Source organism: Pelodiscus sinensis, chromosome 2 (assembly GCF_052426305.1).
Source record: "Pelodiscus sinensis isolate ZL-2025 chromosome 2, ASM5242630v1, whole genome shotgun sequence".
NCBI classification, from domain to species: Eukaryota; Metazoa; Chordata; order Testudines; family Trionychidae; genus Pelodiscus; species Pelodiscus sinensis.
In genome coordinates, this window is record NC_143053.1 from 248787054 (window position 1) to 248805400 (window position 18347).

Sequence of the window (18347 nt, forward strand, 5' to 3'; positions counted from 1 at the left end):
AAAAACTGGAATACATTCTTCTGCCCCTCAATTACATGCACATGCAGCTCACAAATTAAAGTGTCTTTGCATGTCCAAAGCATGTTGGTTTCAGTACTAGCCAAAAGTTTGAATTTATTATTCTGTACTACCTCTGCTAGAACTACTGGAGTTAATCATCAGTCTATTTCCTCATCCTCCTTTTCTGTTTCTTTCTTCATCTTTCCTTTCAACTACTATCACTCAGCCAAAACGATATTGAGTTTCAAGCACCTTTTTGAGGAAAAAATTAAATAGATTGAAAAAGAGCTTGTAATGAGGTTGCTGAAGAATTCACACCTTGACAAGTGAGCTACACCAACCTCTTTCCGCTAGTGTTTTGAAAATTGTATTATTATGTATGATATTATCATCTTTATTTCCATCATTATTGACACTAGGAAGTTGAAATCCCTACTTCGTCCCACTTAGGCCAGGTCTACACTAGACCTTGAAACTTGAGCTCAGGTAGACAACTCCAGCTGTGTAAAATACATAGCTGGAGTCAGCTTACCTTAAGTCGAGCTTGGCACCATCTTCAGACTCTCCCACCGACTTCTCTTACAACTTATGACCGCGAAGCGTACCGGCACCAACTCGTACTCAACATTTGATTTAGCGGGTCTTAACTAGACCCACTACACTGAATGCCAGAAGATCGATCTCTGGCGTGGCAAGTGAAGACATGGTCTTAGAAGTGGACAGAACTGAATCAAAATGTAGCAAAGAAAGAAAAAGAGATGAAGAAAAGATATTTTTAATTGTACTTACCCAGCATCTGAGCTGTTGCCACAGAGTAGTGCTTCTGTAGTTCCATTTTTTATGAAGTAGTTTTCTGTCACAAAAGGGAAGGAATCATGAATTGACAACGTGCTTTCTAACAAACACATTCCCAAATGAATACAATGACTGACAATTATCCACCAAACAATATATATATTTAAAGTAATCTATATTTAAAATAATCTATGCAGGGTTGCATACAGAGATTAGTTTGATTTTAAATTTCAGGAACAAACATACTCAGTTCTTGTGGAATAATTTGTAAAAACTAAAATATCTAATTTTAAAGCTTCTTAGATATTGCCATTGGTATTTAAAATTCATTAGTAGCCTTTATTTGACAAAGAACACAAAATAAAGGTAACAATAGCATAATTAAAATACATTCTTTTAACATCCAAATAGACAACAAACATGGAACCCTAATATTAAAAGAAATAGGAATATAAGGGTAAATGTATATATAAACAATAGCCATTCTAAAAAGCAAATGGGGGGGGGGGGAGGGGAGAAGAGGAGTACAGAGTCTAATCAGGCCCTGATTGCTGATCTGGATTCAATAATAATAGATGCTTTCTAGAAGCAGGTGAAAGTGGATTGAGATGGTTTTCAGCAAGGAGCAAGATGCATACCCTGCTTAGCATACATGCAGACCCTACATATTCTACATATATTAGAACTCATATCAAAGTGGTAATTCCCTGCTGACTTAACACATAAGACTGAGAGCACTACATAGCAAGCATTGTGTGAGCAGAACCAGATGATGCTCAAAGAGGTTTCCTTTTCTGCATGAGATTACATTGTTAATGGTTTTAGAATCCAAGAATGCTAGCTTATTCCTCCTGGGGGAATTCTATGTCCCTACTTCCCCCCAAAAAATTAAAAGTTCTGTGCACAATCTTTTTAACTTCTGTGTTTTTATTGTAAAAATAACATAATAAAGTCATGCCAGTTTCAATTATTTTGTAAATTTGTTTCAAATTACCTCTTAGCAAGTACATCTGTACCAATACAGAAAATGGAAAGATTCAGGAAATATTTTTGACAAATAGATTCCTTAATAGGCATATAAATACAGAACACCAAGCAACAATTCATTGAAACTACAACACAGAAATGCATTTCCCACACTGGTCAGAAACAGTGCAAAGGCTTGGGGCAGTCAGGAGTAATGGAGGAGCCAAGGAACAGGGAAGTAATTGCTGAGAAGTAGCTTGAGTGTGAACTTGGAGGATTGTTGCATGTGGGAGGGAAAAGCATGGGAGTTATTTTTCTGGGAGAGGGATTGTTAGACCCTTGCTGACCTATAATCTCTCCCATTTAGTCAGGCTCTGCCACATGTGTCCCTTGCATCCCCATTCAGACAACCCCCTCTCCCCCAACACCCACATGTCCCTGCACCCATGTTTTCTTTCCCCATGTGCCCCTACACTCCCTCTCAACCAACCCCTTCCACCCATCACCATGTGTCCCTGCACCCTCCCTTGCATTCAGTTCCTGCTCCAGTCTTGCCCCCACTAACCCTTTTGAAACCCAGTCTGTGATCCTCCAGGAGCTCCATGTGCCCCCTGCTATCCGTCCCCCCCCCATAGACCATGCCTCCTGACTCTGAGGAATCTAGCTTCTTCTCTTCCCTATCCAGAATTTTAACTGCTCCTGCCCAGGAGGAACTACTTTCTGTTCTGGAACCAGCACCTCCTGATGAGTGAAAGGTGCAATTGCAGCACCTCTTTAGCAGAATGTATTTTCTGCAGAGAAAATAATTTCCGCATGGAACATGAATTCTATGTCTGTGTAATGGTGCAGAATTCTCCCAGGAGTCAAAGCTTATATACAAAACCAATGCAAGGAACACAGTTTAAGCCAGTGACCCAATATGCTGTTGCATTTCCAATAAGCTACCAGCAATGCAAAAACCTGTTCTGATTCCTACTAGGAGGAAATTGCAGTTAGTGAGCCTCGTGATCATGAGGTCATCTGCTGGTGTTCACAAGTCATCAGAGGATAATGTTACACATTGCTCATACTATGTGCTTTTGTATTTCGCCCCACATAGGAAAGATCTTGGTTCAAAACACTGCCAAGATTTTTAACCCTGTTTGCTATTTCTGAAGAATCCCTTCAACAGATATTGTCCTGGCATATCTCTAGGGTAATGAGCATACTTGAGGAGACCATATGATAAGAGATAAACAGCACACTTCTGGTGCACTGCATTTTGTTAAGGAATTATATCAATGCATGTAGGTGCTGAACAATATGGAAAAGAATATACCCTGAAGGGCTGTCATTTTTTAGATGTTAAGGCTAGACAGAGCCATTATGATCCTCTAGTCTGATCTCCTGCATAATGCTCCTAGTGATTCCAACTTCAAGCCCATAATTTCTGGCTGAGCTATAGGATATCTTTTAGAAGGACATCCAATCTTGAGTTAAAGATTGCAAATGATGGAAAAATCTATCAAAACTGTTGCTAAATTGCTCCAATGGCTAATTACCTTCTCAGTTAAAATCCTGCACTTTATTTTTAAGTCTGAATTTGTCTAGCCTCAGCTTCCAGACCTTGGATCTCATTTCAGATCTTTTGGTGGTGATGCACAATTACTCCTCACCACTGCTAGAGTTCTACCTCCTTGGCTGACTGGAGCCACTGGAGTGACATTTCATCCTTGTTTACACTGATACAGTGCAAAAAGCTGATGCAGGAAAGACAGGACCGAGAGCACTAGAAAGACAGAATGTGTACAAACAAGTCACAGTGTTCAGGATGAGTTTTAAAATCCCAAGAGTGCACATATGATCTGTCATCTGCTGTTGACTCAAACATTTATATTCCTAAAGCCAACAGGATGCTAAATCCCAAAGAGGTTTATGAAATGCACTGGGGAGAATCAGTACAGAGGCACTGCTGGTGGAAGATATCTAAGCAATGGAGGCTAGTCTGCACTGCAAGAGTGACAGTTACCATGTGAAGTGTGAATTCGAAGAGGGGATGAATTGCTGATTCCCCAGTGGTAACTTCAGTAGTATCACTGAAGAACAAAACTGCTGTTTTATCATAAGCTCGCACACTGGTCACATCATCATTCAAAGGAAGTTGGTGCAGCCTTCTGTCTAATGGTGGGCTAAACAGCACACTACTGGTGGTGGCATGCAGGGTATGCTTAGCTACATGCTGCAGTGAAAGGCTCTGGCAGAAGGGAAGCACTAGGAAAAGGCTCCGGCAGCTCCCCATTGCTGGAGTCTTTCCTGGGGTGAGAAAAGGCCCTGGCAGCTCCCTACAGCAGGAAAAGCAGTAGGGAGACAGTGTAGACAGGGGATGCACTATTTGGGCACATAGAGAACCATGTAGGATACATACCTCCATGGATCTAGTATGTCTGTATTCCGCTCGCCCTACGCAGAACCTTACCAGCTATACAGCTATTTATAGCTGTGCTAGGGTGTGTGTTGTGCACATACCACACATGTCACCATAAATTCTATGCAGTGCAGACATATCCTACTGTGCTGGGGAAAACAGATCTTTGAACAACAATGATGAAGAACAGAACAGAACCCTTCCCATGACACCACAGGCTATGCTCTACTGCTCCCTCCTGCCTCAGCTTTACCTCCCTTGACTGTATCATACACAAGTACAGTCAGCGCAACACAGTGCTATTTACGTTCAACACAGTTTAGCTCTAAAAGGTAGAAATAGTTTAAAAATAGTAAGTATGTTTTGAGGAAAATGTTGACAATTCTTTCATTTTTACTTTTTAAAAAAATCTGATTTTTAAATAAAAAAACACTGAAAACCAATTTTCTTTTGTTTTTCTGATCCCCTTTCTTTTTATTTCTGACAAAAAACCATTTTGTGTAAAAGAAAAGTTTTAAATACAAATGTGTGACTAGCTCTACTAAAAGGGAGAGTGTATTTAAAGGTAGATGTGCAATGTGCCATGCACTTTTATTTGAACATATGTGTATGCCTCTCTCTAAAGGAGTATAAAAAACCCAAGATAATCATCCTGCCATATTAAATAATGAAAGAAAGGGCACAACAACAATGGCCCAAGATCAACTGAAAGTTATATGCATTTACTTTGATGGTGCTATATTATTTTCTCTGTTTTGCAAAAAAATCAAACATCTGCAATTAGTACTCAATAGTCAGCACTCATTTTCAGAAAGGTTACAGTGCAAATGCATTTGCATGTATACCAGAATTCAGCCACATAAACATATAGTATACCAATAAGGCTGGCTAGAAAAAAAGAATTAAAACAAAACAAAATAAAAAATTGCTGATCAGTTTTAGATACCATGACCCAAATGTTATATAAGAACACAAGCATCAGGCACAATACTAGGTCTAACAGTGGCTTGCGCCCAATGCTTCAAAGAGAATAATTGAAACAGCACAATTATTGACTGATCCATTCCCTGTCATCCAGTCCCAGCTTCTGAAAGTCACAGGTTTAAGAACATCCAGAGCACGAGATTACGTTCCTGATTATCTTGGCTAAATAGCCACTGCTACACCCATCTTCTGTGAAATTATCTAATCCTTTTTTAACATAGTTAGAGTTTTGGCCTTTACAACATCCACTGGCAATGAGTTCCACAGGTTGACTGTGCATTCTGTGTTCTTCTTTTTGTTATTTTAAACATGCTGTCTATTCACATCATTGAATGACCGCTGGTTCATGTATTATGTGAAGGAGTAAATAATCCTTCCTTCTTCACTTTCTCCACACCATAGACCTCTACCATGTCCCCCACAGTCATCTCTTTTCTAAGTTGAACAGCACAAGTCTTTTTAATCCAGCCTCATATGAAAGAAGTTCCACTCCTCTTAACATTTTTGTTGCCCTTCTCTATACCTTTCCAATTCTGTTACAGGCTGTACCTCCCTTAACCTGGACTCTCTGGTCCGACAACATCTGTGGTCCTACTGGATGGATGTTCCTGGACCACAGAGTCCAGGTATAAGGATGTTGGGCCACACGACACAGCGAAGAGCTCCATGTTGAAGGAGGGGGATGCAACAGGGAGTTCTGGCCCCTGCTTTGGGTGGTAATGGGGGGCTGGCAGTGGCTGCCGAGTCTTGGCAGCTACAGCGTCTCAGTCCTGGCAGCCCCGGCAGCCCCAGAAGCAGTGGCAGCCATGGAGCTCCCGCCTGGGGAACCATGGCTGGGCAGGCAACAGTGGTGCTCAGATGGAGTGCTAGCTGGGGTCTGCATGAACCATGTTGGGAGGGAACTCCCCTCATTCAGCAAATCCCCTTGTTCGGGACCAGTGACTGTGCTGGACAAGGGAGGTCTAACCAGTACATATTTTTGAGATAGGGTGACCAGAATACCATGCTGTATTCAAGATATGAACATACCATGGATTCAGATAGTGACATTATATTTTCTGTCTTATCTATTCTTTTCCCTTATAGTTCTTAAAATTCTGAGACCTGTCCTTAATGACTCCAGGATGCCTTGTTTGAGTGGTAACAGCAAATTTAGAACCCATCATGTTGTCTGTATAGTTGGGATATTTTTCAATATGCTTTGCATTCAAGAACACTGAATTTCATCTTCCATTTTGTTGTTCTGTCACCCAGTTTTATAAGATCCTTTTGCAACTCTTTGCAGTCAGCTTTGGATTTAACTATCTTGAATAATTTTTTAATTGTCTGCAAATTTTAGCCCCTCCCTGTTCACTTCCTTTTCCAGATAATTTATAAATATGCTGAAGGGCTCAGGTCCCAGTAAAAATCTTTGGTGCCCCTGCTATTTTCCTCTTTTTATTGTGAAAGCTAATCATTTATTTCCACCATTTGTTTCTTATGTTTTCACCAGTTAGAGATCCATGAGAGGACCTTCTCTCTTGTCCCATGACTGCCTACTTTGCTCAAGAGCCTTTAGTGAGAGATGTTGTCAAAGGCTTTTTGAAAGTCCAAGTACATTAACAGTATCACCCTTATCCACATGCCTACAGGCGGCCCCCAACTTTGGACGAGATTGGTTCCTGGGGAAGCATCGCAAGTCGTAAATGCGGGCCGAGGATGTAAGTTGGGGTTTTTTGGCCCCTTCTGCACTTACAAAAATAGTTGTAATTTGGGGGGGGGGGCGGTGAGGGGAGGTTGGAACTCGGGCGGTGGCATGTCGGGGGCTCCCTCTATTTACTTTCTCAAGAACTGCTAATAGATTAGGGAGCCATGATTATCCTTTACAAAAACCTCCTTGACTGTTTCCCAATCATAGATTTCATCAGTGTGTTTGACAATTCTACTGTTATAATTTCAATCAGTTTGCCTGGCACTGAATGTAGGCAAACTAGCCTGTCGTTGCCAGGATTGTCTCTTGGCCCGTCCCCCCACCTTTTAAATCAGGGTTACATCTAGCAGAGAGACTGATATAAGCAATAGGTTACATACCACAATTAGTAGTTCTGAAATTGCATATCTCAGTTCCTTCAGAGCTCTTTGGTGAATACCATCTGGGCCAGTGAAAGTAACTAAAATTTCTTACAGGTACTGTCCTTTTGCAATCCTGCTCCCTGCCAGCTCTTTAAATAGCTCCCTGCTGGCTTTTGCTCTTGCTTACTTTCACCTCTGGTTTTACACTGGCTGAGACACACTCTGGTCTAGAGATCAGAAAGTTGTATTATTCCCTCTGGGAGGGGAGGCCCTGGGGCTCCAGACTAGATGGACTCCCTGACAGAGCCCACAGCGAGAGACAGGCAACCTGGATGCTCAGAGAGGTGCAGTTCCAGGGGGTGGAGGGGCCTCTGGCTTCACCCCCAACACAGTGTGGACCCCCGTCCCCAAAAAGGGCTGCCGCACTGAAGGGGGTTTCTCCCAGGGATTTTATGGAGCTAAGAGAGCACAAGTCCTGTGAGTCCATGACAGCTTCTCTGCAATTATCTCATCTTCCTTGAGTGTTCCTTTAGAACCTTACTCATCCAGCAGCTCCACTGACTGTCTGACAAGCTTCCTGATGCACTTAAAAATGCTGCTTGTTTTTTAATCTTTTGCTTGGTGCCTTTCAAATTGTTTTTGGCCTGCCTAATTATGCTTCTACACTGGAGTTGCCAGAGTTTACGCTTCTTCTATTTGCCACACTTGGAGACTAATTAAATGTAATTAAAATGTAGTATCCATTGCTGAATGGTTCAGCAACATGCACCTCTTCAATCAGATCCTGTGATCTCCAGAGCCGCCACTTAGGACTAATCAATTCTATCTCCTATTACAATACTACAGTTCCCAATAAGTGAGCCTCCCAAGCCAGTGGGCCAGCACTAGATTTCTAGGGCTTGATTTTCAGAGGGGTCCAATGAAACAACAAATTTGCACTGCTGATGCTCAGCAAGTCTGAATATCGTGCAACCAGCCTTATAGTCCAAGCTTCCAAGTTTATCAGCCTATTGTAGTCTAATGTATACATATCCACTTATGTCAGTGGACAATGACTATTTCTCTAACCTATTCTCTCCTCTCAACAGAGGCACTGGGTGAGATGGTGTTGACTGGTGCTCAGATGTTTTTCGATGTGACAGAGAGCTTATAAAGCAGAACAGCATGACTGTGCAGGGAAGGAATGTTTGCTTTTCCCATCACAAGCAAGCGACCTCATACCAACCACAACACAAAAGATAAAGGGCCAGATCCAGTATTCAGTTACACCTACGTCAATCTGAAATAACTCGGTCCGGTGGCATTCAGGGTTGACACAGGTGTAACTAAGATAAGTATATAGTCCAGAGCAGGCCACAATTATTACAAGTGTTTTTTTTCCTCTGTGTTTTTACAGATGAAGGTCCAGTGTCATATTTGTATGGAGCCATAAACTAATAACTGCCAACTTATTTTGTTCTTCGCATCCTTAATAGGAACCATCTTTCTTTTTCTCTGCAGTAGGCAACTTCTAGCTACATTTGCTGTCAGAAAGAAATGTTCTAAGATGGAATAAATTCCAAAAGAAAGCTCTACCGCTGGCTGAGAGAAAGGTACATTCCCTTAGGCTGCATGAGTTCCCAGCATCTGACCCACACCATCTCCAGTAAAACACAAGAGAATGATGTGCATCCTCATTTTGCTCCCACTGAGTTCACTCGTAAAAATTCTCATAGATTTTAGTGGGAGCATGATTAAGTCAGCAATAATATCAAAGAATAGTAAGGTCTTTACACTAAAAGGAAGATTGCTGCTGCCGTGATCGATCTTCTGCAGTTCGATTTAGTGGGTCTAGTTAAGACTCGCTAAATCAAACTCAGAGGATGCCCCCACCAGCATCTGGTACTTCTCCTTTTGCGAGAAGTAAGGGATGCCAATGGGAGCATTTGCTCCCATCAGCCTCCCATTGTGGGGATGCTGCCAAGCTTGGCTTAAGACAAGGCACTCCACATTGAGTTGTGCACCTTAAGCCGAGCTACCGGGTCTAGTGTAGGCCTGGCCCTAGTGTTGCAAATTATTCTCAGAATTAGGAATTTACAGGAATTAAAGATGGAAAGAAGCAGTTAGGTCTCCAGGTACATCTTTCTTCCAAACATTTAGCACTGTTTCTGAAAATCCAGTTTTAAATGTTTCAGTTACAAAGTTTTTATTGTTTCCCTTGGGAGAGTCTTTATTCAAAACAGGTTTCTCGTGATATTCACCTCAAATGTTTTTTTTTCTTAATTTTACCCTATTACTCTTAGGGTACATCTAGACTGCATTGCTCTTTCGGGATATTGGAAGTATCCCAAAATAGCAATGCCGCATCTTTAAAAGCACCTGCTATTTCCTGAAACAGTGAGCATGCTATTCTGGCATCCCTGTAACCCTTGTTTCAGGAGGGTTAAGGGATTTGTCAGAATAGCGCCTTATTTTGAAATTTGGCGCTGTGTAGACAGCACCAAATTTCAAAATAAGATCTTTTGACTTAGATTCAGAAGAAGCTACACAATTTGCATAGTGCAAATTACATAGCTTATTCCGACAGAAGAGTGCACCTACATCATAGGTGCACCCTTAGTCATACCCTTAGTGTACTCTTAGTCATACCCCTCCCATTATTATCCTAAATCATTCGATTCTTTCCTATTTCTATCCTTATTCATAAACTGTGAAAATCTCCAATCCTTCCCTTAGTTGTTGCTTAGCCAGCTGTCCACATTTTACTTTTAATTTGTCTATATTTCTACTTATTATAGCATGAACTGTCAACAAAACCATGCTGCTAAGGTAGGTTATACTTTCAGTTATAAAGCTGCTGTTTTCAAATGTTTATTATTTTGCCAGTCTTTAATCATGTGGGTTCAAATTTTCCATCTTGGGTCACTACTTCAAGATGAATATTTTGGAAAGCGTCAGCTAGAGCAGTTCAGTTATTTCCAAGAACAAGGTTTGGGAAAAATAGGAAAATAGGTTGTTTAGCCAATGTTTATATCTGTGTTTTTTCCAAAACATCCCTCAGATTTGTATGCAAATGCTAGTGGACAGATAACTACACCGGTTTTATTCCTTTATTCTATCAATAATAAACAAAAGCAGTACATTAAAATTGAATTAAAATAACTTTAAGGTTGCAAAATCAGGAATTAGACCAAATTATTGTTGCCAATATGTAAGCGAATCTTAAGCCAAGAATAGGACCCAGCTCTCTTGGGTCCTCATCTTGTGTCTTAAACACAGGAAAACTAACTTCTCACAACTCTCTGCCTTAACTGTCCATAACTGTGTGCTCTGAATGAGGCAGAAATCCTACTGCTGTGATACCAGCTTAGTAAGACCCCGCAGCTCCTCCTCTCCATGCGAAAGCGATGGCAACACCACCACAAGGTGAAGGGCCTGATATTGCTCTCAGCCACCCTCCACAACCAGGTGCAGCAGGCTCCCCCCAGCATAAGCCCTCAGGCACTTCATCTCCTCCAGCAGTGACCCAAATAGGCCCCACAAACAACTGTCTCTCCTCCCAGCTCCTTAGCACTCACTGCCTCTGCAGCCCCCTCACTCCCAACACCTCTGCCCCTTACCAGGTTCAGCACCCACTATACAGTGTAGCCTCCTTCTAGTAACCCTCAGCAGCCCCTACCCCAGCATCCACTGCCCCTCTACATCTCTCAACCACTCTTAGCCTCGCTCCAGCAGCCCCAGCACCCACTGCCCCTACACATCCTTAACCACTGACAGCCTCCTCCCACAGCAGCCCCTGCCTCTGCGGCCCAAAAACTCCCAGCAGCCCCTGTTTTCCAGAAGCTCCTAGAGCACAATGGTACCAACTCAGCTACTCTTCAAACATCTATGAGCTCACCAAAAGCACTGCCAAACTGCATGTGGGTCCACGTCCTACCCTTCCCATTGCCAAGAGCAGAGGTGTGCTAATCTTAAACGTACAATTTTATGCAAGTTTCTGCAGATAGTGCAATATGCAATTTGAATAATGTCATACAAAGCTTTCTCCCCACACTCCTTCTTCTAGACGAACAGGTCAGCTGTCAAAAGGTCACTCTTTCTTCTAGATTAAAAGTCAGGAGCTCATGCTATGTGAGGTCAGGGAGCGTTGTCAGCACAGATAAAGGTGCTTGGAGCCGGACGCACTTTGGTGGCAGAGGAGCAAGCTCACAGCAGATGGAATGTGTGGAGGTCTTTGCTGCCAACCCGTAACAAACCACTACTGATTATGTGCAAACAGTGATTTTTCATGGGCTTTTAATTTGGATAAACCTAGGTGAATTTTTGAAGGACAGCCTTCCATGTACCCATGGCTATCCTCCTACCAAATTTCGAAATTGGCTCCAAAAGCATGGAGGTGCTAGAGTTTCTCCAAGTAGTGGTTTTAGGAGGATTTGTTGTGTTTTGTGTTTACAAAAGCAAAACAATTTAACATGAACAAACCAATTTCCCCCTGCACACACAAAGTGTGGATACAGCTAAAACTGTTTTTATGGAAGCTTAAAAAAATAACCATTAAAAATCAACTAAAACAGAAACCTAGTATGGGCAATGTCATCCCAAATGTTTGAAGATTGGCAAAGTTGTACCTAACTGAAAACTGGACAATAGAAAATATCAGGGAACCTTAACAACAGGCATCCTTCCAACTCTGCCTATAGGATACATTGTTCTGTTAGAGTCTTTCCCCCAAATCAATACTTTAGGCTTCTCATAGTTTTTGTTGTTCTTCTCTAAGCTCTTTCCAGTTTATTATAGCTTTTTAAAAATATTGGCTCATTTTCACCCCGTGCAGAATAGGGAGCACAGGACAAAACCACTCAAATGCACATTGCTCCTTGAATAGAAAGGTTCTAAGCAAATGTTCACAGCATAGTCTATTAAGTAAACAAAGGCAGATTTACTGGAAAAGGTAATTCATTCCAAATTAAAATATTTATCAGCTTATGTCAAGACCTACAAGGCAGAACTGTGCATAAAAGTCAGCACTTACATAGGGCTACTAGGCAAAAAGCCATGATCTCTCTTGCAAAACCAACACACACACACACACACACACACACACACACACACACACACACACACACACACACACACACACACAAAAGAAGGAAAGTCATCAAACATGTCAGTGGCTTGTGGACCACTGAAGAGAAATAAGATAGTGTCATGTCAGTAAGTAGGCACGCTGACGGGGGGCAAAAAGAACAATTGCCCCAGGGCCCAGTGATTCAAAAGGGCCTGGGTCTTCTAGTGGCAGTGGCAGTGGCAGCAGTTGGAGACCAGGGCATTGTAAATCGCCACGGGAGGGCCATGTGGTGCTCCCTGTGTAGCTGTGAGGACTGGGGGGGGGGGGAGGGGGGAGTGCAGCACACAATGCAGCACTGAGGGCTGGCTGCACTGGACCTCCCGTTCACGCGAGGCCCCACTCTTTCCAGGAATACAGAGCCAGGCTCCATGCCACCTTGGCCAGGGGGCCACAAAAGCCGTCAGCTACCCTGACAGTAAGCCACACAATTTTAGAGGGTAACTACTGCTCCCATCTTAAGAAGCCCAGCTAAGATGATGCTTCGGTTCATTGTTCAACATGGAATGCATGTGATGTGTAATAAATTTACTCTAATTGTGAAAAAATAAAATTCATTTGCAAAATCTGAGTGGTGTTCAATTATAGTTCTTCACTGCCCAGAATAAAGCCCTTTTGCCGATTAAAAGCTGCACAGAAGTGGCTATTATTTGGGACTCTCTGTTTCAGCCACATGGCTGAATACTGGCTTGTAAATTTCCCCTCTCAGAAATCTGACAGCATTGAGAAGTAGAGGCCACCAAAATGTCTAGATCCCAATTTTAAAAATGACTCTGAAAGCGCCATAATTGTGCAGTGCTGTTGTATGACAAAGAAACCAATCAACAAAGAATCTCCCCAACTATTTTTCTCCCACCTGTTTCCTTCCCACACACACCTGCTGGTAACCTGCAGTGATTAAAACAAATTTGTATTGCATTTTGGCTATATCACACACAGTGAAATCTCTACTAGAGAAATAGAGTTTGAAGATGAAAAACATGTCACACACAAAAGCCACGGAACATGCTGTATCAAAGGTATTGTTAGGAAAGAATGCTCAGGAATAAATGGCACTGCCAGGTAGTTCTTTCCCACTCTCAGGGTTTGCATATAATTATTATGTTCAGCTGCTCTCCTGTTGCTCTCCCTGCTTCTGGGGACTTTGATTCCCCTCGTACTTACCTTGACATTTGCTGCTACTCTCACGTACACCCGGTACCCTCTGGCTCCTCTGCAAATCCTTTCACACTGCATCTCCCAATATTCTGCTTTCCCTCCACTTTGTCTCCCTCTCCCCCAATATTTTTAGCATTCCCACCTCCTGTCTCTTGCGCTTCCTACCACCCAACAAACAGTGCTGTTGCACAAGGAACTTTCAAAACAGCATCTGAAAAATAAATCTATATTGGGAATTGTAATTGAGCTTTATTGTACAGGTTGGACCTCCCCAATCCTGCTCCCTCCAGACCTGAGCTTCCCAGATCAGGGAGTTTGCCAGATCAGGGAGGTCAGTGCTCCCCGGCTGGCTGCCCCACTCCCGGACTCCTCCCCTGAGGCTCCCTGCCCTGCCACTGGCCCTGGTAAAGCTGGCCTGGCACCACTCCCACCTTGCTGCCTGCCCGCTGCCCCAAGGTCCCTAGTGGGGACCGCTTGGCCACTGCTAGTCCCACTGCTCCAGGGTGTCCTCCAGGGTTCCAGGCTGGGGCCACCCAGCTGCCACTGGCCCTGCTGCTGCCAGGGATTCCCCACCCAGGGCTGCCCAGCCACCCCTCCCCACTACTAAGGCCACCCTGCTGCCGCTGGGATTGCAGCCACTCGCCTCTGCCATCCCTGCTTCAGTCGGGGGGTGGGGGAGAAGAAAGGGTGGCAGAGGCTGCCTGGCCGCCAGAGGGTACCAGGTGTAGGTGAGAGGCGCAGCAAATGTCAAAGAAATTATGAGGGGAATCAAAGTCCCCAGAAGCAGGGAGAGCCCCGATGCCCCCGGGTGTTTCCTGGGGCTCAACTACGGATGTTGCAGGACCAGAGAGTCCTGAATTTGGGAGGTTCAACCTGTACCTAGCCCTGGAGTGCATACATCAGTTGGCAGAGTGCAAGATGCCTCCCCTTTTGTACTCTCTTCTGGAAGGATCAACTACAGTTGGGGTCCCTTAGCTCCCTTACGTGCAGACACTTCCTCCCGGGGCGCTAACTAACCCATAGGAGATGTGGAGAAGCCTGGGGGAGGCCTTAGGAAAATGTATTATGAAGCTCTAGGAAGAAATGTGCCTCCCCAAGGTACAGTTACAATTAGTCTCCTCCCTCAGGTGACGATGCTCCATACTACCACCTCAACAGGCCTGTGCTGTACATGGGCTATGAGGGTATGTCTACACTACAGTGCTATTTCGAATTAACTTAATTAAGTTAATTCGAATTAAGCTAATTCCAAATAATGCATCTATACGCAAAAACTATTTCAAAATAGCATTTTGTATTTCGAAATAACACGTCCACATTGAGTGGACCCTGAACCGAAGTTAAGGCAGGCCGGTACCAGTGTCAGCCGGGCATCAGGTTAGGACTTAGTGTGTGGGGCTGCTGCCTGAGGCTAACTGAGCTCGGTGCTTAAAGGGACCCTACCCCCACCCCGGACAGACAGTTCTCAGGGTTCCCCGCTTGCTTGTCTACCTTGATGAGGGACAGCGAAGCAGTTCTGTCTTGGAGTGCCCTGAGTGCCCGCACTCGGGACACCACAGCACTCAGACACATGGAGCCAGAGCTGCCCCTGGGCATGCTGGGGCGTCTCGTGGAGTCGTTGCCATCAGCCCAGATGCAGTTGCTGCAGGCTGCCATCCGGGGGGTCCATCAGGAGGCTGTCAAGATCCAGGAGGCCCTGAGGGAGAGCGTCCACCTCAAGAAGACTTCAGAGCCTCCCCGGTCCTCCCCACTGGGGGCTCGTGCCCCATTCCTCCCTCACGTCCTTCCACTTACCCCTTCCTAGCCCCCTTTCCTGATGTTAAATAAAATACACGTATGTTCAAAAATAGAAACTGGGTTTATTGAACAAAACTGAGGGGGGGATGAACCTCTGGGGAGACTGGGAAAAGGAGGTGGGAGAGGGGAAGAAAGAGGGTGGAAGAGGGGAGGGGGAAACCTGGGAGGAGGGAGCTGAAAGCGGGAAGCAAGAGGAAGAAGGGTGATGGGAAGCTCAGGGTTGGGGGTCTCGCTGGACCAACCTGACTTTCATGCTAACCTGCTCCTGGGTTCGCATGTGGCCTTTGGTGGCCAGGCTGGCATATATCATACCATAGACAGCCGCATTCTTCTTTCTAGTGCGGAGATCATGGACGTTGGGGGGATCCCCCCCAAACCTGAATAAGGTCCATGATCTCCACCCTGGACCAGGAAGGCGCCTGCCTTCTCCAGCCCCTGTCAGGCTCCTGGGAGCTGGCAGACTGCTCCTGGGGAGCGGTGGAGGGCTGGCTGCCAGTGGCTTGCTGGCTCATGTTTTGGGGCCATTGGGTCAGGGGCCCCGGTGGCCACTGCTGGCTCTGGGCTGGCAGGCTTGGAGCTGGCACAGGCACTGTGGCCAGGGTCTACCCCTTTAATGGTTCTGGGGCTGGGGGAGAGGAGAGTAAGGTTTCCTGGTTGTGCCCAGAGTGGCCACCAGGGCTCCCTGGGAAGAGCTGGAGGCCCCCTATTTCGAATTAAGTTTCTACACAGCACTTAATTCGAAATAGCTATTTCGAATTTGGTGTTACTCCTCATAGAATGAGGTTTACCAAATTTGAAATAAGGGCTCCACTATTTCAAATTTATTTCAAAATAGCAGTTTGCCTGTGTAAATGCTATTAAAGTTCATTCAAAATAATTGCTGTTAAAGTAAAGATTTTCAGAAGTCAGGTGAAAAGGAGTGATTCTTGTCAAATGATCATTAAAGGGAATTGGTACAACTCTTCAGCTATTGATCAAAGACATTGCTACAGAAGGACCTTATATTATGTCCTCACTGCTAGGGTTAAAGCCATTACAATGGAAAGGCACTTCAAAAGACCCAGCACCAGTTGGGGCAGGAATTCCTAAATGCAGGCACTGTAGGAAAGAGCCATAACCCTACCTTCAAAAGGCCTCCCTCCTCAAGGCCTGGCTGAAACTGGAGCATAAGGGCAAGAAGGGCCCGCCAGAGGTAGGACTGCAGCATACAGCACAGCAGCCCATTAAGCAGAGCTCCAACAAATTCACGGCTGTGAAATCTGGTCTTTTGTGTGTTTTTACCCTATACTGTATGGATTTCACTGGGGAGTCCAGCGTTTCTCCAACTGGCAGGCCTGACCCAAAAGAGGGTCATGGGGGGGGGGGAGACAAAGTTATTGTAGGGGGGGCTTGATATTGCCAGCTTTATTTCTGCAAAGCGGCTTTCAAAGTTGGGTAGCCAGAGAGGAGCAGCTGCCAGCAGAGAGCCCAGCTCCTAAGACAGCAGCATGGAAGTAAGGACAGCAGCACCATACCATGCCATCCTTAATTCTGAACTGCTGCTAGCAGCAGGAGCTGGGGTCTTATCCAGCAGCCACCTCTCTCCGGCCACAGAGCTCTAAAGACAGCATCTCTGCCATCAGCAACACAGAAGTAAAGGGAGCAATACCATGGCCCCCACAAGAAGCTTCTTTTTGCCTCAGGAACCCCACAATTACAATACCTCGACATTTCAGATTTAAATATCTGAAATTATGAAATGTATGGCTTTTAAAATCCCATGACCATGAAATTGACCAAAGAGGGTCCTGAATTTGGTGGGACCCTGCCCATAGGGCAGCTCAGGGAGGCTGCAAAAATTTAGAAAGGTTTACAGAGCTGTTTCTGTTAGAGTGGGGCTTTCTAGGACCCAGAGAAGGCCAGGATCGGGAAAGTGCAAAGGTGACTTTAAACCACTTTATTCCTCCCCATCTCCCTCTGGCTGCAAGAAATGTCTTCATAACAGACTAACAGACATCTGAGCAATGATAGAAGCCTTCATAGTTAGTCCTAGAGAAAAACGATTGTAAATTATACTAAAGGCAGAGTAGGTGCCAGTAAACTGAGGCTATGTCTACAGTAGCACATTTTTTTGTATAATTTATGTCATTCAGTGGTGTGAACCTCCTTCCTGAGCAACATAAATTACACTGACAGAAGCAGTTGTGGAGAGAGCATTTCCCACCAACACAGTTACCGTCGCTTGATGGGGTGGTTTAATTATGTCAATGGGAAAGCTCTCTCCCATTAGCATAGAGTGGGGACAGAGGAGATCTTGGAATGGTGCAGCTGCAGTGGTACAGCTGTGCTGCTCTAAGCTCCTTAGTGTAAACATGCCCTAAAGGAAAAACAATGTAAGAATGTTGTCCCTATCCCAAAACCAAGAGTTTCTAACCCAGGAAATTCAGAATTAAGTTTAAACATAAAAGAAATCCAAAATAATTAGTGTTATGGAAACACAAGGTGAAGGCACCCAAATAACCTTAACTCTGCCCTGCAATGATGACACACAATAGCCAAACTATTATTATGAGCAGAATACTGTTTGTGGTCCCAGATTAAATTAAATCAATTTTTAAAAGCACATTAGAATTACCCCCTCATGCCACCATCAGCTCAAAAGAGGAACACTTCCAAAATATATCTATGACTGAAAAGAAGGATTGGAACTGAAAGACTTACACAACCTTCACTAGAGTGGTCACCACTGCTTCCTCCATAGCAGACCATCTTATGGCTCTGTGACAAGGCAGATGAGACATGAGATGTCTAAAGATAAATATGCATTTTGTGGATTTTAATAGTCTTTTAATAATCTCATGCCACATTTCCCATGCTGGCTAGCCACAGCAGGCATAGCTATTGAAACTGTAAGCTGAACGGAACATAACAAGGCATACTGAGCACCACTTGCTCAGACATATGTTTTTCAGCAATATGCAACAAAGTGCTTAAATATGTTCTCTGGAAATGCTGTTTTTTGGCATAATTCACATGATGAAACTGAAAGCAAAGCTTTAGATGAACCAGGTGCATTTATGATTACAGAGACAGTTGTGGAATATGGAA

The 18347-nt window shown here is 44.1% G+C and overlaps 1 protein-coding gene across 1 annotated transcript in view; it reads right to left on the minus strand.

Moving 5' to 3' along the window:
* LOC102452890 (sodium channel protein type 5 subunit alpha-like) overlaps positions 1 to 18347 on the minus strand; it is a 341521-nt gene that overhangs the window by 215083 nt on the left and 108091 nt on the right. The window contains exon 9 of the mRNA XM_089776791.1: positions 790 to 853. Within this exon, the coding sequence (XP_089632917.1) occupies positions 790 to 853 (64 nt within the window). The remainder of the gene's footprint in view (positions 1 to 789; positions 854 to 18347) is intronic.